The 16,329-nt window shown below is 39.1% G+C and overlaps 1 protein-coding gene across 10 annotated transcripts in view; it reads right to left on the reverse strand.

Moving 5' to 3' along the window:
- KLHL13 (kelch like family member 13) overlaps nucleotides 1-16,329 on the reverse strand; it is a 205,571-nt gene that overhangs the window by 65,890 nt on the left and 123,352 nt on the right. Inside the window, exon 1 of one of the 10 annotated variants that reach the window (XM_045881821.3) lies at nucleotides 4,621-4,772. The exons of 8 other annotated variants lie outside the window; for them this stretch is intronic. In XM_045881821.3, coding sequence (XP_045737777.1) covers nucleotides 4,621-4,700 — 80 coding nt within the window. In that variant the 5' untranslated portion in view covers nucleotides 4,701-4,772. Of the gene's footprint in view, nucleotides 1-4,012; nucleotides 4,349-4,620; nucleotides 4,773-16,329 lie in introns of those variants that run through there. One more of the 10 variants, XM_045881816.3, reaches the window with a different exon arrangement.

The following is a 16,329-nucleotide window of genomic DNA, read 5'->3' on the forward strand; positions in this document are numbered from 1 at the left end:
TCTTTTCTCAGGAAATCTAGATACTGCATTTTAATGATACAATGATAGAAAACAATTGCTATAAAATACTATGCTGTTGATATTTACTAAAACTCTATTTTACATATTAAACAAAATAACCGTAAACAGGAAGCTGACGGAAGGCAAGTGCATTCATTAGCTTAAGGGGCACAAGCTTAATTCACTAACACTCATTCTACACTCATTGTCTTTTTGCTTGAGAAAGGTAAAATTTGAAGGAAAACATCCCACCGTGTGTCTGACTTGCTAGAAAATTCACTGTTACATTGCACTGGTTAATTCCTACCCATTGTCTTCCTCTTTATTGCCACACCATTGTTATCAAAACTTACAGCTCGTGAAAAAAAGATAAAAGGATCGCTAATGCTAATCCTGTTCTATTTCAGCATGCTCTTAGAAACTAGCAATACATTAACCCTGTAACATTAGCCCGAAGGAACCATTTGCTGTTTTGAAACAATGAATACCAAAATACCAGAAAACCACTTAGATGTGACTGCCCTTTCAGCTTTATTAATTTAGGCAAAATGACAGGTTAATTTATATGGTTCACACCTGTCAGGAATGGAGTCTTTACTAATTCAGTTTACACTGACCAGGAGATCCTCCCTCAGGCTAAGGCTGAACTTCAACCTACCGTTGAACAGAGTGTAACGCAAATTCCACATGGATGGCACACCACCCTTCAAGGGTTCAAAACGGAAGCTGAAGGAGGACTCAATCTACTCAGTAAAGACTAAGCATTTGGTAACCAAGCTGCCTGAAGGCAAAGGATTTTTTTTCCTCCATCTTTTGTCTTTAAGGTACTCCCACTATTCCCGAATCATAGGATAACACAATTTGAAAAGCGCTTTATGCTATCTATATAAGAGATGATTCTCCTGCATATCGTCATCAACATTGTCCTTATCATCAGTCTTGAATATGTGGAGAGAGGCTGCACCTCTCATTCAAGCTTTAAACAAGCAGAAAGAAGGCAAACTTGGATTTGAAATCCACAAGGGGAAAATTGCCTTTCTGTTCAATGTTTGCAGTAAGTGAAAAGTTGTCTGTTGTACCTTTCACGGGAGGAGAAGCACTGCCCTACCTATAAGCGTCAATAAAGGAGCTCCAGGGGCACCTGGGTGGCTCAGTCGTTAAGCATCTGCCTTTGGCTCAGGTCATGATCCCAGGGTCCTGGGATCGAGCCCCGCATCGGGCTCCCCGCTCGGCAGGGAGCCTGCTTCTCCCTCTCCCACTCCCCCTGCTTGTGTTCCCTCTCTAGCTCTCTCTCTCTGTCAAATAAATAAATAAAATCTTAAAAAAAAATAAAAAATAAAAAAATAAAGGAGCTCCAGCTAAGTAGCACCTACACTGGGCTGAGAACAAGACCATAAGGAGCCCTTATATTTTTTCCATACTTGCTCAATTACCACAGCACATTTTTACTACAGCCCGAAAGATTTTTATTGAAATTTCGGTCTTTGAAAAACAGACTCAAATCTTCGATGAAAACCACGGAATGTGTTATTTGACAAATCACAATACATATTGATGAAACACTACAAACCAATACTGATGCGACTCAAGCAAACATACAAAAAAAGATGTTTCTCTTAACTGTCAAGAATTCTATATTCCAGATAATATTGTGAAGGTTTAGATATAATTTTATAGATAAACTCTCAGATATCACAATTGACCAAAAAGTCAGAATTAAACTATTCTATTTCAAGGCAAAGACTTTAGACCCAAAGACACAAATAACCATTTAACCCAACAACTGTGAGAGCAAACACAATGTTACTTGACCCAGTTTTCTAACTTAGTCCTTGTAATTTTTGAGAGTGAAAATCACACTCAACTTAAGTATCATTTTGTGTGCAGAAGTGTTGTGGAATATAAAGAAGCTCTGATGAGAACAACGTGTTACACATTATATTTTTATTTCTGGCCAAGTAAGACAATGAACTCCAATCTGAAACAGTCACAAACTAAATGATATATTTAGACACCTGATTTAAATTCCCCAAGCTAGTCTTTCCCTGTGTATATTAACATGATATTTAAAACCCCGTATTAATTCATTTATAAAGAAAAATAAGTTAAGGCCAATTTAATAACTTGGCCTGTCACAATGTCAAAATGGTGTAACCTAATGCTAGCCCTTCAAATACATTTTCCCATTCTACCTCTGTGTACTACCAACAATCAACATCAACATGCAAGATCTGTGGTATTTTCCAGCTTCTACCATCTAAATCAATTCACTCATATCATCAGGTCAAAGCGGTGAGTACTTAAAAGGAGGAAAGTGATTCATTACAGATGCTGTATTAAGCTGTACCTGAGCCTATGGCTAGTATGAATACAATATACATTTTTTAACCATCTCTAAAAATTGAGCCACAATAGGAGCTACAGTTTGGATCCTCTGTATGGTAAAATATAGGAGGAATACCAGACTCATTAATAGCCATTATTAATTGTACCCTGCTGATTTCAAGTTTTGGGGTGTGTATGTTTTGTTGTTTTTACAATGAAGTTGCTTTTGGTAAATCTTTGCTCATTTCTCACCAGCTAGGATTCATAAAGTCAACAGGCACATCTCATTTTCTCAAATGATCTGAAGGAGCTCCATTAACGTGTCACCTCCATTAACTTGTCACCTCCATTAATTTGTGCTTTTGACAAATTCAGCTTTTGAGAAACAAATATAGCTGATCTTTTTTTTTCCCTTTCTTTTCCAAATCTGACTTAAAATTTTAACTTGAGAGGAAAAGTCACACAAGTAAACAGATAAAATCACTTCAAGCATCTCTCAGGAAGAACATAAAAAATAATCTGAAAATGACATGATGACAGAATTTCACTCTGAAATGTCCTCATTTTTCAGCGCTTTCTAGGGAATTGCTTCGTTTGGACTGAGGACACCAGCATACTTCCTCAGCAGCTGAAAGCCTTTCAAAGAACCAGACTAAGACACCACTGTGCTTCTGAACCTCCTATAAAACAAAAACCAATAAAATGGCAACTCACCGGTTTTCTAAACACACAATTAACCTAAAGCAGGAAGAATTTTCCACAGCTTTCCTGCTGAAAAATATTGTGAAGGAAATACAGTTAAAACAGGCTTCTACTCCAAAAGCTTTTCTCGTACTAATATTTAAAAAAAATTTTTTTTAAAAAAAGGTCCAGCTTTCCCTTACGCCTTCCCCTACCGAAAGGAAAAAAAAAAAAAAAAAAAGGATCACAGACAATATTTTAAAAGAAGATTTAATTATATCTCCTGGATTTTGTTTCTAAGGCAACAGTTTGCAAGTTTAAAAACTCAGATTTTCAAAAATTCTAGTAAGACTTCCCAATATATTTTAGTATATATTTACTTAAAATAAATTTCTAAAACAGGCATTTGTAGAACACATTTTTCAACTCCACGTATGTACATAACTAATGAAAGAACTAGAACTTGCACAAATTTGAACTTACACTTCAGAACCGCAATTATAAAACTGGGAAAGCTAGAACATCGAACTTATTAATATTCATACACAACTCAAGTGTAAAAGTCCTGGTTACAAGGCTCATTTTCTGATCCATGTGTTAACTCCGAACGTTTCCAATTCGTCCAAAAATTATAGAGAGCCACTACACAAAAGAAGTCATCTTAAATATTTCAGATATACAAAAATTCGAAACAAAATCCACCCGTCGTGAAAGATTAACGTCTATCCTTAGGCATTTCCTTAGGTATACCTTTAGACTTGTACATTAGTAATCCGATGACCATTAAGCACGTTAAATAAAAATAAACATCAACTCCCAGGACAAGCAACCGAAGGTAAAATGTGGGCATGCCCATATATCTTATTATAAGCCAGCTTGCGGTTTTTACTCTTGTGGGTTTGGGGATGTGGCTGTTTGGGATTTTTTTTTTTTTTTAAACCCCTTTTGCCACAAGGTTGATTCAAGAAAGAAACCCCACTTTAATATCCTATTTTCTCTCACTTACATGTATGCTGGAGAAAGTGGAGTTGACCTGGATGTTTTAAGCACAGGAACTGGGAATTTCCAGATAGCAGGAGAGCTCGTTTTCCATTTCAATGGCATGTTGTCACCACGGTACTACAATAACAGTAAACGGCGTTTCCATAACAGACTACCGACTAGGACTTCCATTCCACACTGTCCCGACACACAGCAGCGGCTGCCGCAGAGAACAAGCAAGCGATCTGCCCGTGCCCTTAACACCGAAGCCTCCGATCTGTAAAATAGGGCTGCAAGGCACCTCCTTTAAATCCTCCTGTCCCCTAAAGCAATACGATGATCCTATCGTTCTAACTCAACAATAGTGCCACCTCGTTAGGAAAGCGTTGACTGCAGTATATATATATATATATTTTTTTAAGACTGCACCGTGCAGACCACACAATGCAGCTGTATTTCATAAAAAGCGGCTGGGGTTTTATTTTGTTGTTGTCGTCGGTGTAAGCTGGCATTACCATTGTTCTACCTTAACAGGGATACTGCAGCGCTGTACACCTATTAACCTGATTTCTGACCAATGGTCGCAGGAAAAAAAAAAATAGATGGGTTTCATATGAAAATGAAACAACATACCTACTCAGAATACACTTGTCATCCTCTGAACATTCTTCTTTTGAGCTGCAACAATACAAATGGGATATAAACCTCAGCATAGCCTTAGGCCACAGCTAATAGAGATCAATGACTAAATTCAGCAGCCCGCTTTCCTCCCGCACAAGCTCTGGCCACACAATAAAAGAATGCCATTATGGGAAAAGCCCGTTTAAAAAATGCCAGTCTCTCAGTTTTCCCGTTAGAAGAAGGCAAAATGTAAGAACAAGTATAAACTGCTGCAGAACTCTGCACGCTCTTCTAGCGGCTTCTGATTCAAGTTGCTCTCCTTTCCCTATTCTTATTTCCAAGCCGGGATGAGCAGAATCTCATCCATTTACAACATGCTGTGGTACCACGAATATCACTCTGTCTTCTGCAGCAGAGAAGTACAGAGTGGCGTGCTCTTAAGAGCAGTCCTCGGAGGGACGCTATCAACAATCTAATTCAGTGCTGCCCTCCCCTTCTTCTCTCCCCCTTTCCCCTCCCGTTCGGCCCCCTCCCTCCTCCCCCACCCCCAAACAGCTCACAAATTGCCTAGAGGAGAGACCAATGCGGCTGGCCAAGCAGGTGTCCAGCAGGGACCATTCCAAAGCTCAGCGGCGGGTCCGGTAACCTCTAGGGGTTAGCAACTGTCAAGGAGATTGAAAAATTCAAGTTGCTGTCAAAGCCATGAAAGCAGCGGCAAATATACGGTTCATCCATATCATTTTAGAATACTGCCAGAAAACAGCCTTGTAAGTGCCCCGAAAGTGACTGGGTGTTGTAAGTTTCTGTTTAAAGCCCCAATCTCACACATTTTCTACGCAATTCTAAGAAGTGAAAATAGGAGAGGCTGGTATTATGCTGAACTCTTTATTTATGGGCTGAAGCATTTCACCTCTGATATTGGCGAGTGGCCATCACTAAGCATCTACTGTCCTAGCACCCTTCTACATCTGCCTAAAAACAGAATTACCTTGCCTTCACCAGTGCAAGCTTAGTAAAAGCAGACTGCCCTCGACACGGAAGCCACTACCTTTTTAAAAAAAAGCACTGCAGTGACAAACAGCTCATATTTACTTTCAGGTCTGTATGCAAAAAATCAACTTGTGCTTCTAACTTGAGTAGGCTGGCTTTCAGATACTCCTTCCAAATCATTCCTAGTTTTTAAAAGACGGAGATTTAGTCCCTTAAGAGGCTTCTCATTTGTATTCAAAAAGCACAGATGAATGTTACCATAGGAAGCAACCACCTTCAAAAATTCCACAATATAGAACTTAATATACCAGAAATACAGTGTGAAATTAGCTCCAGGTAATCACAAATACCTTCCTGTGAGATACACGTCAATATTCAGGCAAAGAGTATTTTCCTATGAAAACCACCCATACATGTGGCAGTATATACATACATACATCTATGGAGAGAAAGCTTATTTTGAAAGATTGACGAGTAACGCATAAACTTTATTAAACATTAGGTAGTAACTCACAAATAATTTTTATTCAATCGACCATACACAAGCACCCCCCAAAACCCCAGGCAAGCAACTTAAAAAGTTAAATTATAATTCTCTTTTTTAGTACCCACACACAAAACTGTCTCATAAAAATCTTCAAAGGAATCAGAGAAAGGAGTATTTATCAATACCCTAATGAGCAAAATACATTTAAAAGGTTAAAAAAAAAAGCACCACTAATACAAATAAACCATAGTCAATATTTTACACCAGAAGGCTTTATGTAATAACTCTTAATAGTTATGGAGCAAAAAGGTCCCAGGTACAACAATCAGCCTTGCCAACTTGTTGGAAATCCCCAGAATAAACACACACATACACACACACACACACACACACTCTCTCTCTCATCAAGCAAGTTTGGAATGTCCCATTCCAAAAACGTGAAGCATTCTCAAACATTTCCAAATATAAAACATAAAACAGCTACAAATTAGCTGTATGTAGCAAGGAGGTGATATTTTAGAAAGGAAATTCAACCACTTTCCAGCTTATGAAAATATTACAAAGCAGTAATTGCAAATACAACTTCTGAGAACAAAGACCCCCAAACCTACGTAAAAACATGGTTAGTAAAGTGTTGCGAGCAGTCTATAAAGTCGACTCAAAATTTATGAGTGGGATATGGGGTAAATGTGGAGTTTTCGAGATTTCCCAGGGGGTAACCCCCACAAACAGGTGAAGATCACTTCATTGCAAAGGTTCTCCAGTTATTATTCTTCGTGAGCAATCAATGTATTCAAAAAACCCACATAATCTTTGTCTAACTTCAGGCTCCAAAGAAATCAACCAGTAGCACCAAATCCTCTATGTCAACTGCCTGTCTAGGTTTCTCTTAGATTTAACGTTTACAACCTGTTTTGGGGGCCCTTGAACAACTGTCATATTTGCCCAAAGTGAAAAGAAAATAAGACAGACTGCTTTCCCTCCACCCCACCCTCAGCACCGGTAAAGACCCCAAAACCCTAAATAAAAGCTTACATCCAATGATGACCATTTATTTCTATTCAGTTCTCCCCGCTTTAACAAATTGCTAGGAGTCATTTTTCATTATCACTCACGAGCAAACAACTAATATGCCAAAGGTTTTAAAAATAATTCCTTTACGTAGAAATACAGTCCATGAAATCTACTTTACACTATTAATTTGCTTAACAACAATGCTCCTCATACATCGTTTAGAAATAAACTTCAGCCAGGTAAAATAACCCCAATTACAAATTAGCAGAGTCCAAATTAATCAGATTTTACTACCCTGACGGCGACTCTGGTAGCAAATATCGAGCGTAATTACCATTACATTCTGGACCTGAAAATGTTTTCACCTCCAGAGTGAAAGGGAGAAAATGATTAAATGTATATTTTAAATAGAATTTTATGCTGGGAAATGTCAAAAACCCTCGTTGACTTCATATGAAACACTGATTTCATTTACAGAACACTTGGTTCCTATTAGGGACCAGTGCATAAAAAAGGACAGAAAGACAACATACACAAAAACTCTTCGAAGCATTTGAGGAACATTAACTAATCACTTGAAAATACCTGTGAAATGCGTATTTCAGAGATGTCATAAACAAAGGACGATGCTGGGACTTGGCCAAGGCCACAAAAAGAGGCATCCCTGGCCAAATCTTACAAGGCAGAATTCCCTGTTTCCCCACGTAGAAAGAGGAGATATTTTATAAAACTTTTAGAATTCTTACAAATCATCTTGCTCAGAACCCTCATTGTACAGATGAAAGAACTGAAGCCCAGAGATGTGAACTTGCCCAATGTCACCCAGCTAGCTAGCAGCAGGACTGGGACTAGGAACCAGGTTTCCATCTGCTAGCCTGGGACTCGCACTCTAGAATCCTCACTGTCCCTCCTTCTCGATGAGACCTTTCCTGAAGACGTGTGTTTCTCTGTGACGTGAACCACATTCTGTAAGTACCTCCATGTGTCTAAATAAACAAGAATTACCAAGAGCTATTTATTCCTCCAATGATATGTATGCTCAAAGATAGAAGTGGGAGACAAACACCAAAAATACAAAAGTGTGTGCAAAGACCATTCACAAAATCTTCATTCCAGAAGGTGTTTAAGTATGATGAGGGAGAAAAAGGTAAATGAGAATTTAGCCAGTCATAGTATGGGAGAGAAGTGAAATATACAGCTAGGAGGGGGAATTTTTTTTCTAAACATAAATGTTTCTAAATAACTTTACAGAAAAATCGAACTCACTGGCTGACAGTGATGGTTCTTTCATCCCACCACCCCATGAAATGAACTGACTGATAATGTCACCCATCTGACCTCTGTCTCTCTCCATATTTTCATGATACTCCCTAAGAACTAACCTACCTTCTTGCAAGTTTTGGTGAATCCTGTGGTAGGTACAACTACAAACTAATAGCATTGACCACGGTTTGTGTGAGCAGGCACCGTATAATCTTCTCTTCGGTCCTGACAATGTCTCCTCAGACTAATGTGGGCTATCCATGTTATTCGTGTTGCCCAGACAAGACTATAGATCAGCCAAACTGTGTGCTCTGTTAAGTTCTACCAATCAGTAAGAGTATTTGGATGGCGACCAAGTAGGGCTGTTAAACCTTTTAAAGCACACAAAAACTTGACTTCTGCACAACAGAGCAAAATTCTTAATACATTCAGGGCTCCTTATTACAGAAAACAGAACTGTTCACATGAATGACTACATATACATGTGTGCGCGCGCGCGCCACATCTCCTTTATTTCTTTCAGGAAACTGAATATCAACGACATTAAAAAATTTTTACCGGATACTCAGATATGTAGCCTTGGCTAAAACCAAAATGGAAAATCCCAGATGTCTCCTAAGACGACCGCTGGAAAGTCATAATTTCATCTTTTATCAGTACCCTTCTCACATGTCAATTTCCTTTGCAGAGCCAGGTGGGTCCTTCCAGTCCCACAGAGGATTTACATCTCCTGACTATGTCTCAGATTAATACAGTACCTATCTCCTTCTTCACAATGCAAACAAGTGTGTACCTGCACAGTTGTGTTTGTGTACTTGTAGCAGGAGTGAAGCGAAGGGAAGCACTCTTTCCATCTCTTAACATTTCCAAAAGAGAAGAAGGATACTGAGTTTTGTGGGGAGGAGGGATAGAACAGCAATAAGTGGGGCTGGTAGGCTGGCAAGCCAGGAAACAATAGGAAAAGGGACAAAAGGGGAAAACGGAAAGGGTAAGGAGGGGAATGACGGGATGGAAGGAGAATGAAGAGCCAAGAATGGGAGTGGTCCCAGTATGTGGCAACTTTTGTAATTGGGGGTCAGATGGATGAGGTTCTGGGGCTAAGACAGGAGTTGGGGTAGGAGAGCAAATCCAGAGGGACTGAGCAGGTGACAAGAAAGGTCCAACCGTTGGGGCATCAATGACCCACAGCTTCTGCCTACCCTTACTCTCTCACTACAGCTGAAAACAGGATTAGCACTGAATGAGAAATTTAGAAGTTCTTGCCTTTCCTGCTTTCGTTTCCTGGAGTAGCTACATTCTAGTAAAATCTGTAAGCTTTTTTTGTTCTTGGCTACCCCTGGGTGCCTCATTCGTATATGATTCCCAAATCCACACGCCCAAGTAAGTCTTTATACAACTCTGACATGCACAAACTAAATTAATCCTTAAGTAGTCCCATCTATTAAAAACTGCCTTAGGGGCACCTGGGTGTCTCAGTTGGTTAAGTGCCCAACTCTTGATTGTTCACAGCGTCATGAGATTGAGCCCCACGTTGGGCTCCATGCTGGGTGTGGAGCCTGTTTAAGATTCTCTCTCTCTCCCTCTCCCTCTGCTCCTCCCTTCCCCCATGGGTAGCCACATTCTCTCTCTCTCAAAACAAAACAAAACACCTGCCTTAAACTCCAAACCAAAGTGTTTGTATGTGTTGGGAATGGTGGCGGTAGAAAAAAATGATTTTTAAATATATAATATTTGCACAGCTGATTTTGTATTACCATTGTCAAACTGTTTGAAAAAAGCAACTCAGAGAGGCAGTTTATCATCAAGTAGAGATAACGCATCTAGTGCTCCAGTAAGACGCCATGCTTTAGCACACCCTGTGTTCCTGCCATGGGACTTCATATGGCCGAGACACCCTCCCCAAATTCCTGCTCCTCCTTCAAGAAGGAATCCCTGAATCTTTGTATCTTCCTAACTGAGCACCACCCCCAGCATACTGGAAGGCCCTCCATAAATATTTGTTGGGTAAGCGGAAAGAGAAGTTTATAAGCAGAGGGGTGATTAAGCAAGAATTGGGTATCAAAGCCAGGATATATCCTGGAAGGATTTTTAAGTGTTTCCAATTCTGCTATGACTAAAAAGCAGAGTACAGGTAAAAAGACTATTCATCTGCTAATTGGATAATTTTAGGCTATGAATTCCTTAAAATAAAAAAAAATTAAATATACACATTATCTTGTTAAAAGTAAGTATATGTTGAAGAAAATCACCCAGAATATAAGTTTTTTAAAATGAAATAAATGCATCACTTATAGTGATGGTGGATTACTCTAATGAAAAATCCTTGCTCTCATCTCAAATAATGATAATGTATCTGTTTAGTTGTCTCTCAGCAAATTCCTAAGTATCTCCTTAAATTACCACAGGTAAGTAAAACAGCCAAACCATCATTAGATTTTCTGATGTGTTTGTCCATTAAACCTGCAAATTTATCAAAATAAAAAGCCATTAAAAATGTACAGTGTTAGGGGGCCTGCCTGGCTCAGTTGGTAGAACATGCAACTCTTGATCTCGGAGTTGTGAGTTTGAACTCTATGTTGTGTGTAGAGATTACTTAAAAACAAAATCTTTAAAAAAACAAGCAAAAAGAATATGGCTCTCCTGGCTAAAAAATATAATCATATAAAGCTTTTTATTTATTTATTTATTTTAAAGATTTTTATTTATTTATTCATAAGAGACAGAGAGAGAGAGAGAGAGAGAGAGAGGCAGAGGGAGAAGCAGGCTCCCCACTGAGCAGGGAGCCTGACGCGGGACTCCATCCCAGAACCCTGGGATCATGACCTGAGCTGAAGGCAGATGCTTAACCATCTGAGCCACCCAGGCGCCCCATATAAAGCTTTTTAAATAGTTTTGCTACTTTCTTTTAATTTGGCATCACATAGAGAAGCAAAACCATAAAAGCTGCACGCAAAACGCTTATCTATGATGATTGAAAAACTTTTCAATAGTAAGCACATCATGTACCCAGTCTCAAAAGGCATGTCAATTAAGGAAAGGCAACATTTGCTATATTCTACATTGTTTCAGAAATAAATATACTTTTATAAAACTCTGAGTTACGGAAAGACCTTCAGAATAATACATGACATTTTCCTCAACATTCTGATTAAAATTAATGAAATAATGCTACTACTTAAAAAAATGATATTTATTTCCTTTTATCCAAAGAGTTATTATAACATTCACATCTGTACCATAAATGTTATAGCTAAAATGAGATCTAGAAGTAAACACTTCCATGGAAAGCTAATTCTAATGACTCACTAAGGTCATACAACACTACTTAAAATTTCCACGAAAAAGGGCCCTTTATATTCAATTGGTTTAACTTTATTTTTAGTACTTCCCAGGCCTAACTATTACAATTTTAAATTTCCTAGACATACATCTATAGAAACTACTGTTGACTAAAATAAAAGGCTGTAACCAGATATGAATGAGAAAATTACTTAAACTCCAGAGAAGACTCAACTTTGAACTTGAACCCTATGACCTGTTGCCATGACATGGGGCTCACCAGTTTTCCTAAAGCTGTGTAGTTTTATAGTCATGGGATATGCCTCCTATGGTGGTATCCAAGAGATTTAGCAACCAGTTCAAACCTCTATTTTCTAATTTTGAAATCCTTCTCATTTTCCAATTTGTAATTCTTCTCTTGGGTGATCTTAAGTTAGAAAGATTTTATTCTTAGTGAAAGAAAGGGGGTATAGAAACACACTGAAAGATAACAAATATATGCTGGTAAGTCTAAATTACAGAAGCTAGCCGAAAAGTGTGCAATTTAAAATTGTTATGCCTTGGGGCGCCTGAGTGGCTCAGTTGGTTAAGCGTCCAACTCTTGATTTCAGCTCAGGTCATGAGATCTCAGAGTCGTGAGATTGAGCCCGGCATCAGGCTCCTCACTGGGCATGCAGCCTGCTTAAGATTCTCTTTCTCCTCCTCCCTCTGCCCTTCCCCCTACCCCGCTCACACTCTCTCTAAAAATAAAATAAAATAGTTATGCCTCAAAAACTATTGAGCAATTCAGTGAAAATCCTATGATGTCAGACATCATTAATTCATGATATATAAAGTGTTCATGTGTTACGAACCAACCACAACACCGTTGTAAAGTTATGTCTAACTTCATTACGTGGATGCAATGGTTGTCCAGTGGGAGGCAATAATTTCTTTTCCTTGATCTCATGTTCTATTACTAACTAAAGTAAATGCAGTTTTGATATGAGGAAGTAAAAAACACACTTTATTTTCTAGGGGGTCCCTAGATTTAAGCTAGATGAAAATTTTATTTATTTATTTATTTATTTATTTATTTATTTATTTATTTAAGTTTATTTATTTAAGTAACCTCTACACCAATGTGGGGCTTGAACTCAGGACGCCATGATCAAGAATCGCCTGCTCTTCATACTGAGCCAGTCAGGTGCCCCTTAAGCTAGATGCAACTTAAATTTGGGTTTCATGACTGCCTAAGTCTGTCTACTTCAATCAGTAAGTTCAGAACCACTTCATGTCTTCAAAATCAAATATATGTATTAAATAATCAGTTACTTCTCATGGAATTCTGAAGCTACATAATATTTAAGTGAACTATTATCTTCCCATTAGCTAGCATATATTTATTCATTCATTCCTTATTCAGCTTGATCTAAGCCACAGACACTGTTGAGCATTTTTATGAGTCTTCTACCACTAGGTCTGGACATGTTATTTAAATTCCTATCATGCTGTTCAGTCAGTAAACGAAAATATTTATGTTTGGGAATTTCCAGAATTACCAATTTTTGAGATTCTGATCTGTAAAGCACAGAGCAACATAACTTATATTCCAAAAAGGGTGAAGAGGCAGCAAGACTGAGCTTAAACTGATACTCTAAACATGGAACAAACATTAGCAAAATAATTAGGACCATGTTTTCACATCTGTCAACTAAAATGCATTTGTTTCAACTGAGGACTTCTTCCCATATTAGCATTACCGACAGTGCAAGACTGACTCCTTGAACTTCACAAATACCAAAATCAATCAACTCGCTATGCCTAGCCCAAAGCCTATAAAGAAGAGGTACATGCTGAATTAGTTCAATCGTCAACAAGTACTAAGAACTTAGGACTTTGCTAGATATTACAAGTATACAGAAGAACGCATGTTCCCTAGCCACAAATCTCTGGCAATCTAATCAGGCAGACTGCATATTCACATATGGAACATGAATGGGTAAGCATAAATATATTGCTACTGTAAAGCCTTGACAATCCAGAACCCTGGATAAGCCTAGTTTATTAGCCAATTTTTTTTTTTTAAGATTTTTTAATTTATTTTTTAACAGAGAGAGAGACAGCGAGAGAGGGAACACAAGCAGGGAGAGTGGGAGAGGGAGAAGCAGGCTTCCTGCGGAGCAGGGAGCCTGATGTGGGGCTCGATCCCAGGACCCTGGGATCATGACCTGAGTCGAAGTTAGATGCTTAACGACTGAGCCACCCAGGCGCCCCAATTAGCCAATTTTTAAAAATTAACTTCAGGGGCGCCTGGATGGCTCAGTCAGTGAAGCGTCTGCCTTCGGCTCAGGTCACGATCCCGGGGTCCTGGGATCGAGCCCCAGCATCATCGGGCTCCCGGCTCGGTGGGAAGCCTGCTTCACCCTCTCCCACTCCCCCTGCTTAATGCTCTCTCTCTCTGACAAATAAAATAAAATAAATAAATAAATAAATAAATAAATAAATAAATAAATAAATAAATAAATAATTTCCAATTAAATTAAAACAAATCAAATTAAAACAACAGGAATGGGCTAACTCTTCAAATACCAAAACTTCCTTATTTTTCACCTTTTGACGGAAATCTTTTGGCCCTTCACCGTCTTCAAGTCTAAACCGGACACAAGTCTTTTAAAAGTACTTCACAGACACCATAACTCGCAAGAGCTCCTGTGATGACTCCTCGGGTGGGCCGGCAATCTGTCACTCCTCACCCTCGCCTGACTCTGGCCCCCGTATATACTTGGACATGAAACACGGACGCTATGGAGAGAGAAGGGGCTCTTTTCTTTACACTTGGGTACCTATACCAAGAGAGAAGCCCTATACCTTGAAGGCGGATAGTCTCACACGTTAGTATGCCTAAGAATCATCTGGGGTGAATATTTTAAAGGTAGAAGTCTGGACGTGGGGCCTAGGATTTTAAACAAGGACTCCAGTTGATTTTCAGACCTGGTCTACTAAACTTGGAGAAACACTGCTTTAAAGTCAAGGTCGCTAACCCCCACTCAAGATAGCCCCAGCTGTGGCGAGACTGTTTTCTCTCTCAGTTGCCAGCCTTCCTCAACATATCAGAGCCAGCTGCCCACCACTCGTTGTCAGACTGCATTGTCCAGGGCCATTATCTTGCCCTCCCACACTCTAGATCCTTCCAGGTCTGGGAGAGTCTGACAGCAAGGTCTCCAACTGGCTGACAGAGAGGCACAGAGGCAGACCAACAGACATCTTCGAAGAGGGGAATTGTGAAACCCCAGCAATTAGGAAACAAAGGTGCTATCCATTGTATCGATTGTTCAATGCCAGGTAAAAGTTAAAGAAAACTTGTCTCCAACTTTTCCGATGAGGAAGGATGGGGGAGAGGACAGAGGTAGGCACCTGTGGTCTGGTTGCAGATCTCCCACTAACTAGCTTTGTGGCAGCCCGTGTTAATCCTCCCTTATCTGTAAAATAGGGAAGATGCCCCCTTTCTTTGCCCGACTCACGGCAATATTCTGAAAGCCAACTGAACTTGGGTTTGAGAAAGCCCACTGGAAAATACAAAGCACAATACAAGGATGTATGGTATTTCTGTAACAGAATAATTTATCATTTTTTTCAGCTTAATAAACAAGCAACCTAGACATTATTGAAAGTTTCCTTGATGACTGAATGTCTTGTAGTATCTCAGGGTCTTTTCTGACGAAAATAAATTCTCACTGACAAAAAAGGTAGAGGAAAATGCAGACCCTTGGACATACCCTGGAGTTGATTTTTTGAATATATCCTTGAAATCGGCTTGTTTTAAAGACAATTGCCTCCGTCTCCTGAAGTGGAGTGCAAAAAAAAAAAAAAAAAAAAAAATCTGGTTAATGGTGGCTTTACTGGATTTAGTTCGGATTTTTCAAAGCATGCTCTGCAGATACTTTAGCTGTAAGTTAATAAACCACGTTTCTAAATCCTGAGTAGCTAATACCACACAGAACAATTTTTAAACATGTAAATTAACTGTAAAACACTTAACAAGAAAGCCATAAGATTCTATTTGTTTTTAGACGCTCTCTTAATGTTTCAGAAAGTCTGGACTAAAGACTGATATGAAATACAACATCTATTGGCAGCTGATCAGAAAGACTAAACTAGCCAAATGTGGACAGAAGGAAACACTTTTCCAGTAAATATATACGCAGCCTTGGAATGCTTTGTCATCTTCTTGTTTTTGAAGCCTAAAAAGTTCAATTCTTTGCTGATAGACTGTTTCGCCATAAAAACCTGAAAGCAAATGACACACATTACAAGCTTTCAGGGAACAGATGGCTAATGTTCTCCTAGGTTCGTTTACTACCAATTTTCTTATTTTCATACTGCTTGTAATTAATAAAAACATACAAATAGACGCAGTGTCTCCTAAGCAGGGGATTTTGTTTTGGTGAAGTTCTGCCATGTATCTCATCCCTTTGGGCTAATCTAAAAGATGATGGTGATGAAGAGACAGACTTCAGCCACTGCCTGGGGCAGGCAGCATTCAAAATAGAGACTACCACAGGAGCACTGCGGTGAGCTGTCGCCAGTCAACTTTGTGGGGAAATGAAAGTACAGCGGCAGGTGCTGGAGGAGCTCTAAGCCCTAATTTAATGCATTTAACATTTGTGACATTTACGTTGCTTTTAGCTTACAGAAAGTGACCATTA

Source organism: Mirounga angustirostris, unplaced genomic scaffold (assembly GCF_029215605.1).
Source record: "Mirounga angustirostris isolate CCGP_5_RB_7025 unplaced genomic scaffold, mMirAng1.0.hap1 SCAF_11, whole genome shotgun sequence".
Lineage (NCBI taxonomy): Eukaryota > Metazoa > Chordata > Mammalia > Carnivora > Phocidae > Mirounga > Mirounga angustirostris.